We start from the raw sequence: 18,508 nt of genomic DNA, 5'->3' as shown, positions 1-18,508 counted from the left end.
AAGGTTAATCTGAGCATCATCTACAGGGTTAATCTGAGCGTCCTCAGTAGGTTCCAGAGTGAACGGGGTTAATCTGAGCATCATCAATGGGGTTAATCTCAGCATTATCAGTAGGTTCCAGAGTGAACGAGGTTAATCTGAGCGTCCTCAGTAGGTTCCAGAGTGAACAGGGTTAATCTCAGGGTCCTCAGTAGGTTCCAGAGTGAACAAGGTTAATCTGAGCATCATCAATGGGGTTAATCTGAGCGTCGTCAGTAGGTTCCAGAGTGAACGGGGTCAATCTGAGCATCATCAGTAGGTTCCAGAGTGAACAAGGTTAATCTGAGCATCATCAATGGGGTTAATCTCAGTGTCATCAGTAGGTTCCAGAGTGAACGAGGTTAATCTCAGCACCATCAGTAGGTTCCAGAGTGAACGCAATTGGTTTTTCCACCATTTATTAATAATGTACAAAATATACAAAAGGGGGGGAGGGGCGGGCGCGGGGGCCCCCCCCCCCCAGCCGAGTTTTCACAGAAAACAGCATCCGGCACAGCCCCTTCCCCCTCCCCTCCCCTCCCCCCCCCCCCCCCTTTAACCCCCCCCCCAGGCAGCGGCGAGCGGCACAAGGGGGGTAGAATTAGTGCAGGGGGGTAATTAATGAGTGGGGGGGGTAATTGGGGGAGCAGATCTGCCCCCCCCAGGGGCATTTTTTGACCCAGAACCGTGTTGTTGCAGCCTTGGGGGGGGGGGGGGCAAATATTTAGGGGGTCTTACACCCCCCCCCCCAAATATTTTGCTGAGGGGGGCTATTTCTGGCCCGCAGGGGGGGGGCAATTGCAGCCCTGGGGGGTCATTGGTGGCTAGTGGGGGGGCAATTACAGCCCTGGGGGGGCTCGTTGTGGCTAGTGGGGGGGCAATTACAGCCCTGGGGGGTCATTGATGGCTAGTGGGGGGGCAATTGCAGGCCTGGGGAGGGTAAAACTGCTCCATGGGGGGGGTATTTGCAGCCCCGGGGGGGTAATTCTGCCCCTGAGAGGCCTATTTGCAGTCCGGGGGGGGTAATACTGCCCCTGGGGGGGGCTATTTACACCCCTGAGGGGGTAACTCTACCCATGACAGGAGGATTTGCACCCCTGAGGGGGGTATTTGTGTCCTGGGGGGGGGGGTATTTGCACCCGGGGGGGGTAATTCTGCCCCTGGGGGGGGTATTTGCACCCCTGAGGGGGGGTATTTGTGCCTGAGGCCTCACAGAAGCCATAGAGGCAGCAGGGGCCTGGGGGGGGGGGGGGGGTAAGAGTCAGGGGCACCCCCACCCCATAGAGCCCCCCCCCAGCCAGGTTTAACCCCTTAAGAGCCAGATTTGCCCCCCCCAAGCCGGGTTTAACCCCTCAAGAGCCAGATTTGCCCCCCCCCCAGCCGGGTTTAACCCCTCAAGAGCCGGATTTGCCCCCCCCCAGCCATGTTTAACCCCTCAAGAGCCAGATTTGCCCCCCTCAGCCGTATTTAACCCCTGCCCCGGGCCGTCCCGCAGCCAAGGGGGGGGGGGTCCTTGCGCTCCAGCCGCCCCTGGAGGAGGAGGAGGGAGGGATGAAGTGGGGGGGGGGTCTCCCCTGTGTGCCCCCCCCAACCCCCTCACAGCCCCATGGGGGGCCGCCGCCAGTCGGGTCCCCGTCCCCAGGGCCCGGGGGGCTCGAGGGGGGGCAGGGGGTGCGGGGGGGGCTCCCCGCCCCCCCGCCAGCGGGGCAGGAAGGGCGGGGGGGGGCGGGGGCGGGGAGGGGGCGCCCACGGGCCCTTCCCAGCCGGGGCCGGGGCCCCCCCAAGCCCAAGCCCCGCAGCCCCCGCCGCCCCCCCCCCCCACATTTACCTCCTCCTCCTCCGTGGCTGCGGGGGTGCTCGCCGGGGTGGCCTCTGCCGTGCTCGCCGTGGCTAGCGGGGGGCCCCCCCCTCGCGCCGCCGTTCGGGGGGCCCCCGTTACGGCCCCCGCCCCGGCACCGGTAAGGGGGTTCGGCGCCGCTCCGGCCGCGGGGGCGGTGAAAGGGGCCCCCCCCCCCCACCTCGCATCCCCCCGCCGCCGCCGTGGGGGCCCCCCCCCTCGCAGGGAACCCCCCCCACCCCCGTCCGGCGCATCCCAGAAGTCGTTGCCTCCGCGCTGCGGGGGGGGCGGCCCCATCAGCCGAGGGCCCCCCGGCATCCCCGGGCCTGGAGGGAGCCCGGGGCCCCCCCCCGCCGCCGCCGCCACCGTGGGGTCCTGGAGGGAGGGGGGGGGGGGAACAGAGAGAGCGTGAGCGACTGCGACCCCCCCAGTTTGACCCCAGCCCTCCAGCCCCCCCTTGTCCTCACGCCCCCTTCGCCCCCAGGGCCTGCTCTTTGGCCCTGTGGCCCCCCCAACTCTTTGTCCCTGTCCCCCCATCTCTCTCTTTGCCCCATGACCCCCCCCAACTCTCATTTTGTCCCCATGTCCCCCCCATCTCTCTCTGTCCCCGTGACCCTCCCTCTTTGTCCCAGTGTCCCCCCCATGTCTCTTTGTCCCCATCTCTCTCTTTGCCCTGTGACCCCCCCATCTCTCTTTGTCCCCGTGACCCCCCATCTCTCTCTCTGTCCCCATGTCCCCCCATCTCTCTCTCTGTCCCCATGACCCCCCCCACTCTCATTTTGTCCCCGTGTCCCCCCATCTCTCTCTCTCTGTCCCCCCATCTCTGTCTCTTTGTCCCCGTGTCCCCCCATCTCTCTTTGTCCCCGTGTCCCCCCATCTCTCTCTGTGTCCCCGTGACCCCCCATGTCTCTTTGTCCCCATCTCTCTCTCTGTCCCCGTGTCCCCCCATCCCTCTCTTTGCCCCGTGACCCCCCATCTCTCTCTTTGTCCCCATGTCCCCCCATCTCTCTCTGTGTCCTCGTGTCCCCCCATCTCTCTCTGTCCCCGTGTCCCCCCATCTCTCTCTGTGTCCCCGTGTCCCCCCATCTCTCTCTCTCTGTCCCCCCATCTCTCTCTCTGTCCCCCCATCTCTCTTTGTCCCCGTGACCCCCCATGTCTCTTTGTCCCCATCTCTCTCTTTGTCCCCGTGTCCCCCCATCTCTCTCTCTGTCCCCGTGTCCCCCCATCTCTCTCTCTGTCCCCGTGTCCCCCCCATCTCTCTCTTTGCCCCATGACCCCCCATGTCTCTTTGCCCCCATCTCTTTGCCCCTGTGACCCCCCATCACTCTGTCCCCATGTCCCCCCATGTCTCTTTGTCCCCATCTCTCTCCTTGTCCCCGTGTCCCCCCCCCTCGCTGTCCCCGTGTCACTCACCAGGCATGGGCCCCCCCGGGGGGAAGTGCTGGATGCCCTTGGGGCCGGGCGGGAAGCCGTTGGCCATGGGGCCGGGGCCCAGCAGGCCGTGGGGCACTGGGGGGAGACGGGGGGGGTCACCAAAGAGGGGACAACAGGGGACACTGCGTCCCCACCCTGGCCCCAGCTCAAAGGGACCCACAGCCCCCCCTCCCCCACCCTGGGGGTCCCCAAGTGTCCCCAAACCCCACTGCTCCCCCCACTGCATGTCCCCCGTGTCCCCTCTTCTAAAGGGACACAAGGAGTTGGGGACACGGGGTGGTGTCACCCACGGCCCCTGATCGTGTCCCCGTGGGACAAGGGACCGTGTCACTAGCATGATCGTGTCCCTGTGGGACAAGGGACAGTGTCACCCATGTCCCCTGATTGTGTCCCTGTGGGACAAGGGACAGTGTCCCCAGTGTCCCCTGATCGTGTCCCTGTGGGACAAGGGACAGTGTCACCCACGTCCCCTAATCCTGTCCCTGTGGGACAAGGACAGTGTCACCAGCCTGATCGTGTCCCCGTGGGATAAGGGACAGTGTCCCCTGATCGTGTCCCCGTGGGACAAGGGACCGTGTCCCCAGTGTCCCCTGATCGTGTCCCCGTGGGACAAGGGACAGTGTCCCCTGATCGTGTCCCTGTGGGACAAGGGACGGTGTCCCCAGTGTCCCCAATCGTGTCCCAGGTCCCCGTGGGACAAGGGACGGTCCCTGCTAGGGCAGGCGACACTGTCCCCAGGGTGTCCCCAAGCCCCAAACACCCCCACCCCGTCCCTGCGAGGCCACAGGCCAGCGTCCCCGTGTCCCCTGACCCGTCCCCAAGCCGGGAGCTGCCCCCCCTGGGTGCCATGGGGCAGGGGACAGTGTCCCCGCGTGTCCCCTCCATGCTGTGAGCACCCAGAGCTCCGCACCGTTGTCCCCAAGCGTCCCCCTGAGCTGTCCCCGAGCCACGACCAGGACACTCGTGCTAAGGATGGTGTCACCGCTCTGTCCCCACGCCCTGAGCGCCTCCACGTCCCCACGGGGCAGGGGACACGGTCCCCAAGCCCCCCCGGTATCCCCCCCCGGGGTCCCCTGCTCACCTCCGCTGGGCCCCGGGGGCTGCGCCTGCAGGTTCCCCAGCAGGTGCTTGATTTTATCCGAATAATCGGGTTGTTTGAGCAGCTCCTCGGCCTTGTGGGGGCTGGGCCCGCCCTGGGGACAGCGACAGCGGTCAGGGGGGGACACCGGGGACAGGGGGGGACCCCATGGGGGAAGGGTCTGGGCTCCCCGGGTGGAGGGTCCCCAGTTCCAGTCGCGTTGGGAGGTTGGAACGGGGGGGGGGTGTCGTGTCTTCCCGATTCTGGGGTCTCTGGTGGGGGGTTCCCCCATTCCAGGGTCTCTGGGGGAGGCAGGAAGGGGGGGGTCCCCGGTTCTGGGGTCTCTGGGGGGGTTCCCCCATTCCAGGGTCTCTGGGGGAGGCAGGAAGTGGGGGGTCCCCAGTTCTGGGGTCTCTAGGTCGGGATCTCCCCCATTCCAAGGTCCCTGGGGGGTGTTTCCCGGTTCTTGGGGTCTCTGGGCAGGGGGGTTCCCCGGTTTTGGGGTCTCTTGGGTGAGGTGGGGGGGGTTCCCCAGTTCTGGGGGTCTCTGGGAAGGGGAGTCCCCGTTTTGGGGTCTCTGGGCAGGGGGGTTCCCCAGTTCTGGGGTCTCTAGGCAGAGGGGTCCCCGTTTTGGGGTCCCTGGGCAGTGGGGTTCCCCGGTTTTGGGGTCTCTTGGGTGAGGTGGGGGGGGGGGGGTCCTGGGTTCTCTGGGAGTGACAGGGGTTCCCCAGTTCTAGGGTCTCTAGGAAGGGAAGTTCCCGTTTCGGGGTCCCTGGGGGAGGGTTCCCCAGTTCTGGGGTCTCTGGGCAGGTGGGGTCCCCGTTTCGGGGTCTCTGGGTAGGGAGGTTCCCCAGTTTTGGGGTCTCTGGGTGAGGTGGGGGGGTTCCCCAGTCCCAGGATCTCTGGGAGTAACAGGGGTTCCCCAGTTCTAGGGTCTCTGGGAAGGGGGGGGCCCCGTTTCGGGGTCTCTTGGGTGAGGTGGGGGGGGTTCCCCAGTTCTGGGGTCTCTGGAGGAGGGTTCCCCATTCCCAAGGTCCCTGGGGGAGGTGGAGGGTCCCCATTTTGGGGTCTCTAGGCGAGAGGGTTCCCCATTTCCGGGGTCTCTTGGGTGAGGTGGGGGGGGGTTCCCCAGTTCTGGGGTCCCTGACTCCCAGGGTCTCTGGGGGAGGTGGAGGGTCCCCATATTTTGGGGTCTCTGGGCAGGGGGGGGTCTCCAGTTCTGGGGTGTCTGGGGGAGGCGTCGGGGGGTTCCCTAGTCCCAGAGTCTCTGGGGGAGGTAGAGGGTCCCCATTTCGGGTTCTCTGGATTGGGGGGGGGGGGGGGGTGGGGGTCCCCAGTTCCGGGGTTTGGGGGGGCAAGATCCCCGTTGCGGGGTGTCCGTTACCATGATGGAGGTGAGGATCTCCTGGACGTTGATGGGGGTGGCGGGCGCGGGGCCCTGCGGGCTCTTGCCGGCCCCGACGCTGCCCATGAGGTTGGCGAGCACGGGCGGCAGCTTGGCCCCGGCCCCGGCGTCGGGCGCGGGAGAGGCGGCTCCGGCCTCCAGCGCATCGGGGTACGGCACCTCCTCGGACGAGCAATCCTGGGGTGGGGGGGGGCACGGGGAGGTGATTTAGGGGGGTTGGTGGGGGCAGAGCGGCTCGCAACGGCCCCAAAAGGCTCCGGGATGGCCTCCGAAGGCCCCGGAACGGCACTTACCTCATCCAAGGGGATCAGTTTGGGAGGCAGAGGCTCGTAGGATTCTGGATCGGGTTCGTGGGGGCTGTCAGGAACGCTGTTGCGGGGCAAAGAGAAAAAGGGGGGGGCTCAGTGGATCCCTAGGATCTGGTGCCTTCTTCCAGGGGATCCTTAGGGAGCCCAAGCAGCGACCTCCGCCAACTCTAGATCTTCGAAGCCTGAGCATTCGCTCCCCCCAAAACTCCCTGAGGATCCTGGGTGTGCTCTCTGGATCCCTAGGGATCCCACTGCCTCCAGATCCTTACGGATCCCAGGGGGCTTGGGCCCCAGCGATCCGCTCCACACACTCGACTCTGGATGCGAGGGGGAGCTGGCTCCCGAAATTCCCCCCCTCAGCTCTGGATTCTCAAAGATCCCAGGAGATCCGGGCTTCGGAAACCTCCTGCCCTATTTCTGGATCCATAGTGATCTCAGGGGATCCCTGAACTCCTCCTCCAAATCCTCAGGGATCAGCTCCCCCCTTTCCAACCTCCCAAGATCCCAGAGGATCCGGGCTCCGGACTCATCCCTCAGCCCGAGGATCACCTGTCCCTGATCCGAGGGAACCCCCTGACCCCGCTGAGTGGATCCAGAAGCTCTGGATCCTCGGGGATCCCAGCTGCCCACCCAGGACACCCCTGCGGAACCTCACACCGGGGAGGATCAACCTCGTAGATCCTTGGAAAGCGGATCAGTGTGTCCCCCAGATCCAAGGGATCCCTGGGGATCACTAGGAACTCCCACCCTGATCCAAGGGATCCCAAGGGACCCCAATCTCTGATCCAAGGGACCCCAATCCCTGATCCAAAGGACCCCCAAGGGATCACTAGGGACCCCAATCCCTGATCCAAGGGATCCCTAGGGACCCCAATCCCTGATCCAAGGGACCCCAATCCCTGATCCAAGGGACCCCCAAGGGATCCCTAGGGACCCCAATCCCTGATCCAAGGGGTCCCCAAGGGATCCCTAGGAACTCCCATCCTGATCCGAGGGATCCCTAGGGACCCCAATCCCTGATCCAACGGATCACTAGGGACCCCAATCCCTGATCCAAGGGATCCCAAGGGGCCCCAATCCCTGATCCTAGGGATCCCCAGGGGATCACTAGGAACTCCCACCTTGATCCAAGGGATCCCTAGGGACCCCAATCCCTGATCCAAGGGATCCCAGGGGATCACTAGGAACTCCCACCTTGATCCAAGGGATCCCTAGGGACCCCAATCCCTGATCCAAGGGGTCCCCAAGGGATCCCTAGGAACTCCCATCCTGATCCGAGGGATCCCTAGGGACCCCAATCCCTGATCCAAGGGATCACTAGGGACCCCAATCCCTGATCCAAGGGATCCCAAGGGATCCCTAGGAACTCCCACCCTGATCCAAGGGATCCCAAGGGGCCCCAATCCTGATGCAAGGGACCCCAATCCCTGATCCAAGGGGTCCCCAAGAGATCATTAGGAGCTCCCATCCTGATCCAAGGGATCCCTAAGGACCCCAATCCCTGCTCCAAGGGATCTCCCCAGTGGGATCTGAAGCGGGAGGGATCTGCCTCTCCTTGCAAGGCAAGGGGGGGGTGCTCTACGACTCCCAAATCCAGCACTGAGATCGCCCTCTCCCCGGGGTGGGGAATCCCGCGGGATCCGCTCACCTCTCCTTGGACAAGAAGATCTCCTGCAGGATCCCCTTCTCGCGCTCGGCCTGGGTGAAGCGCTCGCGGCTGCCGCTGCCCGGCACCACGAGGGGCGCGGGGAGCTCCAGGAGCTTGGGATAAACCCAGGGCACCTTCTCCTCCATGGCGTCGTGGCTGAGGCGCCGGGCCGTCTCGAACGCCTCCCGGTCCTTCAGCATCTCCCGCTTGGCCGCTTCGCCGAAATCCTTGATCTTGTTGACGTTCACTGCCGGGAGAAGCAGCGGCGTCAGCCCCGGATCCCGGGAAGGCGGCACGGAGCGGGGGGAAAAGGGAGCGAGGGGCTCACCTCGTTCCGTCTCATCCAGCTCGAAGTAGAAGTACTCGCGCAGCTTCCCCTCTTCGGGCCAGCTCACCGTCTTCTTCTTCCGGCCTTTCTTGGTGAGCTGCCCGCTCTCCGATAGGTTTTCCGGGGTTTTGGAGTCCCCGCTGCCCTCGGCGGAGCCTGCGGGAGGAAGCGGAGGGCTCAGCTCCCACCGTAACCCCCCTCCCCGCCGTGGTTTTCCCCCCCTCCCTCTTCGTCCTCGCCCCAAACTCACAGCTCTCCATCGGCTCCGGCACCTCCACGGCCGGCACCGGCGTGCCGGGACGCTCCGTCTCCATGGGCTCGGCGGCCGCGCTGGGCTCCGGGGAGGACGGCTTGGCCGAAGCGGCTTCGGGGGGCGCTTTCTCCTCGAAAGGGCTGGGCTGGAGGGCGAGGAGAGGCTGTTGGAGGCCGCCGGAGGCCCGAGGTGGGGCCCCCGCCGCCCCGAGAGGCGCCTCCCTCACCTTGGTGGCCGTCGGGGACAGCACCTTCTTCTTCTTCTTGATCTTGATGCCGGGGATGGGAGCGGAGTTGAGGGCGTCCAGGAAGCCGAGGCCTTCCATGGCTGCGGGAACGGGGGAGGCGTCACCAAAACCCCCCCAAGATCGACCCCAACGCGGCCTCCAAACCCACCCAAATCGTCCCCAAGGCCCCTCACGGCCCGACTCACGCTGCGGGGGGATGATCTTCACTTTGATCTCCTTGGCGGCGTTGGGCGCCGTGTTGAGCGGTTTGTATTTCTTCTCGGCCGGAGGAGCCTCCCCGGACAGCGCCGAGACGCTGCGGAGCACGAACACGTCAGAGGGACCCCGAAACCAGACCCCACACCCCCAAAACGGGGCTCGGAGTTCCACAAAAGCAGCCCCCAGACCCCCAAAACGGCTCCGAGATGCCTCAAAGCCACCTGGAGATCCAGAAAAGGGGCCCCCAAACCCCCAAAAGGCACCTCCGGACCCCTAAGAGCTGCTCTGAAGCCCCCCAAAGCTCCCTCCAGCTCCCCAAAAGCGGCTCCAAGGACCCCAGAGTGGGTTCAAGCCCCCAAAATTAGCTCCAAGACCCCCCAAAGTGGCTTCAATGACCCAAGAGTGTGGTCAAGCCCCCCAAATTGGCTCCAAGATGCCTCAAAGCCACCTCAAGATCCACAAAGGCAGCCCCCAAAGAACAAAAGCGGCCCCCAAATCCCACAAAACAGCTCTAAGGCCCCCAAAAGGCACCTCTAGACCCCTAAGAGCTGCTCTGAAGCCCCTCAAAGCTCCCTCCAGCGCCCCAAAAGTGGCTCCAAGGACCCGAGAATGGGTTCAAGCCCCCAAAAGGCACCTCTGGACCCCTAAGAGCTGCTCTGAAGCGCCCCAAAGCTCCCTCCAGCGCCCCAAAAGTGGCTCCAAGGACCCGAGAGTGTGGTCAAGCCCCCAAAAGGCACCTCTGGACCCCTAAGAGCTGCTCCGAAGCCCCTCAAAGCTCCCTCCAGCACCCCAAAAGTGGCTCCAAGGACCCGAGAGCGTGGTCAAGCCCCCAAAAGGCACCTCTGGACCCCTAAGAGCTGCTCTGAAGCGCCCCAAAGCTCCCTCCAGCGCCCCAAAAGTGGCTCCAAGGACCCGAGAGTGTGGTCAAGCCCCCAAAAGGCACCTCTGGACCCCTAAGAGCTGCTCCGAAGCCCCTCAAAGCTCCCTCCAGCACCCCAAAAGTGGCTCCAAGGACCCGAGAGCGTGGTCAAGCCCCCAAAAGGCACCTCTGGACCCCTAAGAGCTGCTCTGAAGCCCCGCAAAGCTCCTTCCAGCTCCCCAAAAGCGGCTCCAAGGACCCCAGAGTGTGGTCAAGCCCCCAGAATTGGCTCCAAGATCACCCAAAGCGGCTTCAATGACCCAAGAGTGTGGTCAAGCCCCCCAGATTGGCTCCAAGATGCCTCAAAGCCACCTCAAGATCCAGAAAGGCAGCCCCCAAAGAACAAAAGTGGCCCCCAAATCCCACAAAACAGCTCGCAGGCCCCCAAAAGGCACCTCTAGACCCCTAAGAGCTGCTCTGAAGCGCCCCAAAGCTCCCTCCAGCGCCCCAAAAGTGGCTCCAAGGACCCCAGAGTGTGGTCAAGCCCCCAAAATTGGCTCTAAGACCCCCCAAAGCGGCTTCAATGACCCAGGAGTGCGGTCAAGCCCCCAAAATTGGCTCCAAGACCCCCCAAAGCAGCTTCAATGACCCAGGAGTGTGGTCAAGCCCCCAAAATTGGCTCCGAGATGCCTCAAAGCCACCCCGAGATACACAAAAGCAGCCCCCAAACCCACAAAACAGCTCTAAGGCCCCCAAAAGGCACCTCTGGACCCCTAAGAGCTGCTCTGAAGCCCCTCAAAGCTCCCTCCAGCTCCCCAAAAGTGGCTCCAAGGGCCCGAGAGTGTGTTCAAGCCCCCAAAATTGGCTCCAAGACCCCCCCAAACCGGCTTCAATGACCCAGGAGTGCAGTAAAGCCCCCAAAATTGGCTCCAAGATCCCCCAAAGTGGCTTCAATGACCCAAGAGTGCGGTCAAGCCCCCCAAATTGGCTCCAAGATGCCTCAAAGCCACCCCAAGACACACAAAAGCAGCCCCCAAACCCACAAAACAGCTCTAAGGCCCCCAAAAGGCACCTCCGGACCCATAAGAGCTGCTCTGAAGCCCCCCAAAGCTCCCTCCAGCTCCCCAAAAGCGGCTCCAAGGACCCCAGAGTGGGTTCAAGCCCCCAAAATTGGCTCCAAGACCCCCCAAAGTGGCTTCAATGACCCAGGAGTGCAGTCAAGCCCCCCAAATTGGCTCCAAGATGCCTCAAAGCCACCCCAAAATCCATAAAAGCAGCCCCCAAATCCCCTAAAACACCTCTAAGGCCCCCAAAAGGCACCTCTAAGGCCCCCAAGAGCTGCTCTGAAGCCCCCCAAAGCTCCCTCCAGCTCCCCAAAAGTGGCTCCAAGGGCCCAAGAGTGTGTTCAAGCCCCCAAAATTGGCTCCAAGACCCCCCAAAGCGGCTTCAATGACCCAGGAGCGCGGTCAAGCCCTCAAAATCGCCTCCAAGGCCCTAAACAAGCTGCCCCCAGCCCCTCAAAAGCCACCTCCAGCCCCCCGAAAGAGTCTCCAAGCCCCTCAAGAGCAGCTCAAGGCCCCCCATCTCCTCCCCCAACTCACTTTTGCCTCTTGATGGGCATCGGTTTCAGGCTGTATTTATCGGCGCCCGCGGCAGAGTTCATTTTCTTCACGGGCGCTAACGAAGGCGTCTCCATCTCCAGCCCTGTTGCGAGGGGGGAAATCGCTGTCGGCCTGTCCCCTCGCAGCATCCCAGGAGCGACTGCGCCCCTCGATTTCCCCCAAACCCCCCAAACCCCGCGGGGGACTTACCAGTGGAGCGGAATTTGGCGTGGCTGGGCGCGGTGGTGCGCAGAGATTTGGGTTTCTCCCTCTTTTTCTCCGGCACCTCCTCGGTTTTCGCCTCAGCTTTGGCTTCTTGGGGTTTCTCTTGGACGACGGTTTTGCTTTTGTTTTCCTCTTTCCGTTTCTTTTTGTCCCGTTCTGCAGGGGGATAAAAAAGAAAAGGGAAGAGGGTGAGATGGTGCTGGAGGATGGAGGTGGGGGAGAAGAAGAGGCGCGGCGGGGGGCTCACCGGCGGGCTGGGCGCTGCTCTGGGAGCGGATGACACCCATCCAGTCGCTAACGAGGATGGAGGCGAGGCGGCGCAGCTCTGTGGGAGAGAAGGGGTTAAAGAAGGGGGCTGAGAGGTTTTTTCGCGGGGTTTTGGGGGGCTGAGGGGTTTTTTTTGGGGTGCTCACCTTCATCGTCGCTCGATTTGCTGAGCTGTTTCACCAGCTTGGCTGTGTTGTTCTGGAAAAGGGAGAGATGAGGCGGGTGAGGGTGATGTGGGGACAGGCCAAAAGGTATTTGAGGGGACATAAAATCCACCTGGGTGGCCCAAAAGCCATCGTGGGGGACACGAGTGTCATCCAAGAGGACCCAAAAGTCAGTCTGGGGACGCAAAAACACCGAGGAAGCCACCCTGGTGGGGACACAAGCCACCCACGAGGGACTAAAAAGCCACTCTGGGGGACATAAAAAGCCCCGCCAGGAGACGAAAGCACCCAAGGTGACCCAAGAGTCACCTTAGGGGACATAAAAACCATCCCAGGGAGACAAAAGCCACCCTGGGAGGACACAAAGATGACTTAAAGCCACTCACGAGGACCCGAAAGCCGCTTCATGGCGACAAAAGGCCCCCACACGATCCAAAAACCACCCAGGAGGACACAAGAAACACCCGAGGGGACCCAAAAGCTACTCGGGAGGGACTCGAGCCGGCCCAGGGACTCAAAAGCCGCCTTCGGGGACACAACAGCCCTGCTGGAAACCCAAAAGCCACGCTGGGAGGACACAAAAATCACCCAAGGGAAGCCAAAGCTGCTCCAAGTGACCCACAAGCCCCCTCGAGGACACAAAAGCCACCTCGCGCAGACAGAGAAGGCTCCCACGTGACCCAAAAGCCATCTTGTGGGGCACAAACGCCACGCGGAAAGGTACAAAAATCACTCAAAGGGACTCAAAGACAATCTGGGTGCGGAGACAAAAAGCCACCAAGTGGCAAAAGCCAAGTTGGGGACACAAAAGCCACTCCTGAGGACATAAAAATCACCCAGGGGGAGCCAAAAGCCCCTCTGGGGACACAAAAGCCACCTCAGGGAGACCCAAAAGCTCCCTCAGGGGATCAAAAACCCCTCGAGGGACACAAAAGCCACTTCAAAGACACGAAAACCACTTGGTGGAAGAGAAAAATCACCCAAAGGGCCTCAAAAAGCAGCCTGAGGATCCAAAAGCGGCCTTGGGGGGGCCCAAAACCCCATCTAGGCGAACACAAGAGCCCCTGGGGACCCAAAAGGCGCAGTCGAGGGGGGACAGGGAGGCCACCCCGACCTGTTTGAGGTGGTCGACAGTGAGGGGCAAGTGCTGCAGGGTGAGGAGGATCTGCTGCAGGAAGGGGACGTTGTTGGAGGCTTTGGAAGCAGTGAGCCAGGTGTTGAGCAGCTTGTAGCCTCCGATCCGGATAAATCTGAGGGGAGAAGAGAGGGAAAAGCCATCAGGATGCGGCCAGGCCCGGGGAAGGAGGGGGGGGATTTTCTTTTCCTCGCGCGCCCCGCTCGTACTTGGCCAGGATGTCGTGCGCCCGCGTCTGCAGGAGGATGTTCAGGTAGATGCAGCGGCTCACGAGCTTCTGCGAGTCTTTCATTAAGCTGGTTAACGAGAAACGAGGCATCAGAGCCGCCCCCCAGACCACCACGGTGGCTCGGGAGAGGGCAAGGGGGGTGGAATATGTGACACAGGGGACGTGTTGGGGACTCACTTGAAGATTTTGGAGATGCTGTCCATGTTCTTGACCTCGCCATCGCGGCCCAGGAAGCAATCCAGGCCCTTCAGGAGCTCCTTGGGGTCAATGGGGCCGGAGCCCATGGCAGAAAAGCCCTTGGAGGGGGGGGAAAAAGGAGAAGGGGGGGGTTAGGACTGTGAGAACCACACCCTGTGCCCCCTCAAATCCCCCTGCCACCCCCCCCAAATCCCCCCGTGTCCCCACCAGCCCCCAATTCCCAGCCCTTTCCGAAGGCCGACGGCGCCAAACCCAGCCCCACGAGCGTTTGCGACCCCCAAAATGGGAGAAACCACCCCAAAAACGCAGCTGTCACCATGACGGGGGGTCCAGGGACCCCCAAGGGGCACTAGCGGGGGGGTCACCCCCCTCCCCGAGCCGAGGTGACAAAGCAGCTCGTGTTTAGGGAGACAAGGAGAGGGATTTGGGTGACATCGGAGACGCAGCATGAGGGTCGGGGGGGTGGGGGGGCCGGCACCCCCATATTTCACCACACACAATTCTACCTCACGGGTTAATTAACCAGTCAGCGCTTAACGAGACGAGGAACGCGAGGCCGGCGGAGCAAGGACAAGGGGGACAGTGGTGACGGCGCAAGACTCAGGGGTGTCAACCCCCTCACCCCAGTACACGCTGCAATTAAAGCCATGAATTAATCACCATTGCTTATTAATTAGCTGACTAATAATTAAAGGCACCGCCCACTAACGACCTGACACCCATCAGGTCCTTGACCCTGATCCAGCCTGACCGGCCAAGGAGGATTTCATCCTCCTGACGTCAATCAGCTTCTTAGTTACTACTAATTAGAAGCTTCTCCTCCTTAATTACGCCCCAGTTTTGCTAACGAAGGCGGCTTCGAGAAGCTGAGCTGCTTTTTCTTTGTGGGGGATAAAACCAGCCCTGAAATGACCCCGTTCTGGGGAAGAAGGGTGAAAAACCACCCTAAAACACCCAATTTTTTTTGAGGGGGGGGCAGCACTCCGCCCCCATTTTCTCCTCACGGTGAAGATTTAACGAGCCAAGACTTCGTTAAGTTCCCCCTTCAAGGTCGAGTAAAGGATACAGGCTGCAACCTCCCCCCCTCCCGTTTTCGGGGGGGGGGGGTATTTTTTGGGGGGAGGGGGGGGTTCAGCGAGCCAGGCAGCAGCCGCCCCTCTGAAACGACACAAGAGCAAGTTAATTCCAGCATGAGCCCTCCAAAAAATACCCCCCTCCCCAAAAAAAACCCACAATTAAAAGCAGGGGGGGCAATATTTTACCCCCCAACTGCCTTTTCTGAAGCACAAAGTCCCCTGTCACCTTTGACCCCCCCGTGCAATGAGCCTGGTGGCTGATGGGGGACACTGGGGGGGGACCCTGACCTGGCTATGAAAGGGGGGGGGGGGGGCTCCTGCCCCACCCCAAATTTGAGGGTCCCCCCCCCTTTTTTGGGGTCTCCCCTCCCTTTCCGGGCTCACGGAGAAGCAAACACCGACCCAAGAGCCCCACGGCGGGGGTGATGCCGCTCAAATACCACACGGGGGGGTGATTAAAGGGGTGTCGGGGGGGCCATAAAGCCCCCCGGGGGGTAAATCACCACCTGGGAGGGGCTGGGGAGCAAATCTCACCCCCAATTTTGAGGGGGGGGTCACCCCAGCCTTGCCCGGCCTTGCCAGCGATGGCCCAGCAAGGCCTGACCCCCCCCCAACACCTTCGGACACCAGTTTTGCTCATTCCCCCCCCCTCAAAACCAGCTTTTTTAGGGAGAGAATCCCATTTTCAGCAAAGGGGGGGGTGTCACTGACCCCGAAACCGCAGCCGAGGGGGGGGCTCCACCTCGTGTCCCCCCCAAAAAGGGGAAATGCTACCACTGGGCACAGCGCTGGGAAGCAAAAGGGCTTAATTGGGGGGGGGGGGATTCATTAAAAACCGAATCATTGTATGGCTAATTCATCATTTTGATTGAATTCCTTCGCTTTTAACCAAAATCCTTCGGATTTGGATGTGGAGTGGTTGGCCGGAGCGAGGACAAGGCTTGTGGGGGGGGGATAAAAATAACCCGGCTCCCCACCCAGCGCAGCCTCCGCATGCACCGGGAAGATGGATGGGAACAGAAAAAAAAAAAAAAAGGGAGTTTTTTTTGGTTTTTTGGGGGTTTTTGGTAATTAAAAAAGCCGATCGAAATGAAGGTTGTGAAATGTAATTAAGACCAGAAAGGTTTTGTTGCTTACCGGGCGGGTTGCGGCTGTTCCCCTCCCTTTTGCTGAGGTAAAAGCAAGTTCCCTTCGCTTCCTAAGCCTGCACCTCCGCACTGCCAAAACGGGGCAAATTCAGGGTGAATCGGTAAAAAAAAAAATTAAATAGCGAGCGTTTGGGGTGTGCCCCCTCCAAAAAGCTGAGGATTTTTGGGGGGGGGAAGCCCAGTGATAGCATTGCCCTGTCACGATAAATTCAAGATTAAATTCCTTGCGGATGTTGAGTTTTTAAGCCCAAACCAAACCCCCCCCCCCCGAAAAAAAATAATAAAAAGAGAAAAAGGGAAAGAAAAGGGGGAAAAATTAATCAAAATTCAAAATTCAAGCGAATCGTGGGGGTTTTGAGGAGAAAAAGGGGATTTTTGTGGTAGAACCAAAGGAAGCGGCGGGGTCGCTCTCCGGCAGCGGGAGCCTGCGGATGAAAGGCAATTTGGGGGGGGGTTAAAGCGGGGTTCGGGGGGGTCGTGGGGATGAGGACGGGGGGTTCGGGGGGGACCCCAGCGAGGCGCGGTGGGAGGGGTTTGCCGGTTGCATCAGCCTGCGGCGCGAGGCCCCGGCGCCATCTTAGAAGCCAACAAAAAAAATCAACCAAAATGGGGTTTTTTTATGATATTGGGGGGGGGTCACACATAAAAGAGAAATCAAACAACCCCCCCCCGCCACCACCACCACGCAACCTCGACGCCAATTAACATCGATTAAATCCGACGGGATTCAAGATTCCACACACCCCCCCTCAAATTTCAACCTCACAAAACACAAAAGGGGCTGCGCCCCCCCCTCCCCAACCTGCAATGAAATAAAAAACATAAAAAATTGGGTTGGGGGGGGAAAGAAGAGAGAAAAATGAGTTTTAAAGGCGTAAAAATAGAAGACAAAGCGCCAGCAAGCGGCTGCGCCATCTTGGCCTCCGGAGCTCTCGCGTCCGGTTTATTTTTTTGAGGGGTTGGGGGGGGAAATTGGGGTTTCTTTTCAAGCCAACCCTGTTTTTTCTGCTTGAAAAAAGCAGGTTTTTGAGTAAAGCCAAGCCTGCCTCGCAGGCTTTATTGCTAACCCACCCCACCACCTTTCAGGCCCCCCCCCCCCCCCACTCCCCAACCCTCCCCAGCATTTCCTCTGCGCAAAACAATCCTAAAATGGCACCTAAAACCTAAAAAATAAAAATATAAAATAAATCATTGTTTGAACATCGAATCGCCCCGAACCGCCCCGGATCCACTGCTTCTCGAGAGCCGCCCCGCAATCTTTATGTACAGATTGCTCGCTCGGGTTTCTCTCCCCCCCCAAACAACCCCCCTCAAACCAGCCCTCACCCCCAAATTTTCCATCTTCCCCCCTCCCCGCGAAAAACCAAGCGATTTTGGGTATTTTGTTGATCTGTTTGTGGGTCCCTTCTGGGTTTTGCATGGGAGCTCACGAGCCCACCGGCTCCCACGCCTTTTTTTGGAACAAAATACCCCCCAATGCGACGGTTTAACCACCTTGCAGCAAAGCCTACGTCCTCCTCAAGCACACTCGGGGCTCTTCCTCCCATTTTTTGCTCTTTTGAGTACAAATAAAGGGGTTTTTTTGGGGGGGTTGGGTTTGTTTTTTTGAGGGGAATTCAGCTGGTTGAAAATTCAACACTTACTATCCAATAATTTTTCTCGCCGACAGCGCTTCAAGGTTTGGATTTTGGCATTGGTGGTGGTGTCAGAGCGAAAAAATTGCTTTGTTTTTGGTCATGGCTTTAAAAAAAAGGCAGCAACTTTTTTTTTTGTTTGTTTTGCAGCTTGATGGCTTGTTTTTTTTTTTAAAGGGGCTCTGTTGGCTTGGTTTTTTTTGCCCTAAAAGGGTGTTTTTTGTCGAGCTAAAGGATGGAAAAAAAAGAATAAAAAAAAAAGTTGCTTGTTTTTTTTAAAAAAAGGGATTTTTGCCTTTGTTTTCTGGGGGGAAAAGAAGAGGGAGAATATGTTTTGAGAGTGGCAGTTTCCTTCGAGTTTGGAACGGCTTCGCAAGGACGGTCCAAAGGACGGAGGCTGCGCTGGCGGCTCTTCCACGGCACCGGGAAAGGGGGGGAAGAAAACGTCTCCTTCCCCCTCTTTTTTTTTTTTTTGTATATTTTTGTATTGTTTTTTGTTTTGTATTGTTTTTGTATTGTTTTGTTTTGTTTGCTTTGTTATTTTCTCGTGGCCAAGGCGACGGCGTCTCTCTCGAAAAGAGCGACCACAAACCTGGAGCGGGGAAAAGGAATAAAAAAAAAAAAAGAACAAAAATAAAATAAAATAAAAGAGGGTTCGGGGTGGGAGGGGGGGGCACAATAAATAAATTAAAATAATGGAATAAAAAAAAATCAGAAGCAAAGAAGAAAAGACACGAAATGATTAACAATCGTGATCCCCGGTGAGATTTGAGGTTTTAAAGGGGGAGGGGGAGGATAAAAAGCCAATAAATCTTCTGGCGGGGGGGTGGGGGGGTGTTTTCTCCTCAACGCTGAGGAGAAAGGGCAGGGCGCGGCCCCCCCCGGCAGCGGGGAGGGTAAAAGAGAGGGCTTAGAGCTACTAAACCCCTCTCAAAGGGTTAAAAGAGGGAGAAAATGGTTTTTCTTGTGGAAAAAAGGGGGTTTTTGTGGAGAAAAAGGTTTTTTCGGGAGCCCAACCCCCCCCACCCAGCCCCACGCCGGAGCCGCCGGCCTCTACTCACCTCCACCAGCCCTGAGAATGGCGCCTGTGGCTCGCGCCGCCGTCTTTTATACCCGGGCCCGCCCCCCTCCCTCGTGCGTCACTTTGCGTGGCTGCCCCCCCCCACCCCGGGCCTCCCTGCGCATGCGCGGTCGCCGCCCGCTATTGTCTATGGGCAG

General features: G+C 60.1%; 1 protein-coding gene across 1 annotated transcript; it reads right to left on the bottom strand.

Annotated features, from left to right (window-relative positions):
• Nucleotides 1-1,444: 1,444 nt before the first annotated feature.
• Nucleotides 1,445-18,390, bottom strand: PPP1R10 (protein phosphatase 1 regulatory subunit 10). The gene is given in 21 exon segments (XM_069882020.1): nucleotides 1,445-2,031; nucleotides 2,064-2,212; nucleotides 2,214-2,230; nucleotides 3,269-3,364; nucleotides 4,371-4,482; nucleotides 5,752-5,949; nucleotides 6,066-6,141; nucleotides 7,729-7,975; nucleotides 8,057-8,212; nucleotides 8,307-8,454; nucleotides 8,536-8,636; nucleotides 8,742-8,851; nucleotides 11,215-11,317; nucleotides 11,425-11,595; nucleotides 11,687-11,764; nucleotides 11,853-11,904; nucleotides 12,985-13,120; nucleotides 13,215-13,301; nucleotides 13,412-13,530; nucleotides 17,300-17,882; nucleotides 18,352-18,390. Coding segments are annotated over 19 exon segments (2,700 nt in total). The 5' UTR covers nucleotides 13,519-13,530; nucleotides 17,300-17,882; nucleotides 18,352-18,390; the 3' UTR covers nucleotides 1,445-1,475.
• Nucleotides 18,391-18,508: the final 118 nt, after the last annotated feature.

Source organism: Phaenicophaeus curvirostris, unplaced genomic scaffold (genome assembly GCF_032191515.1).
Source record: "Phaenicophaeus curvirostris isolate KB17595 unplaced genomic scaffold, BPBGC_Pcur_1.0 scaffold_73, whole genome shotgun sequence".
NCBI lineage: Eukaryota > Metazoa > Chordata > Aves > Cuculiformes > Cuculidae > Phaenicophaeus > Phaenicophaeus curvirostris.
This window is presented reverse-complemented; position numbering and strand designations above follow the sequence as displayed.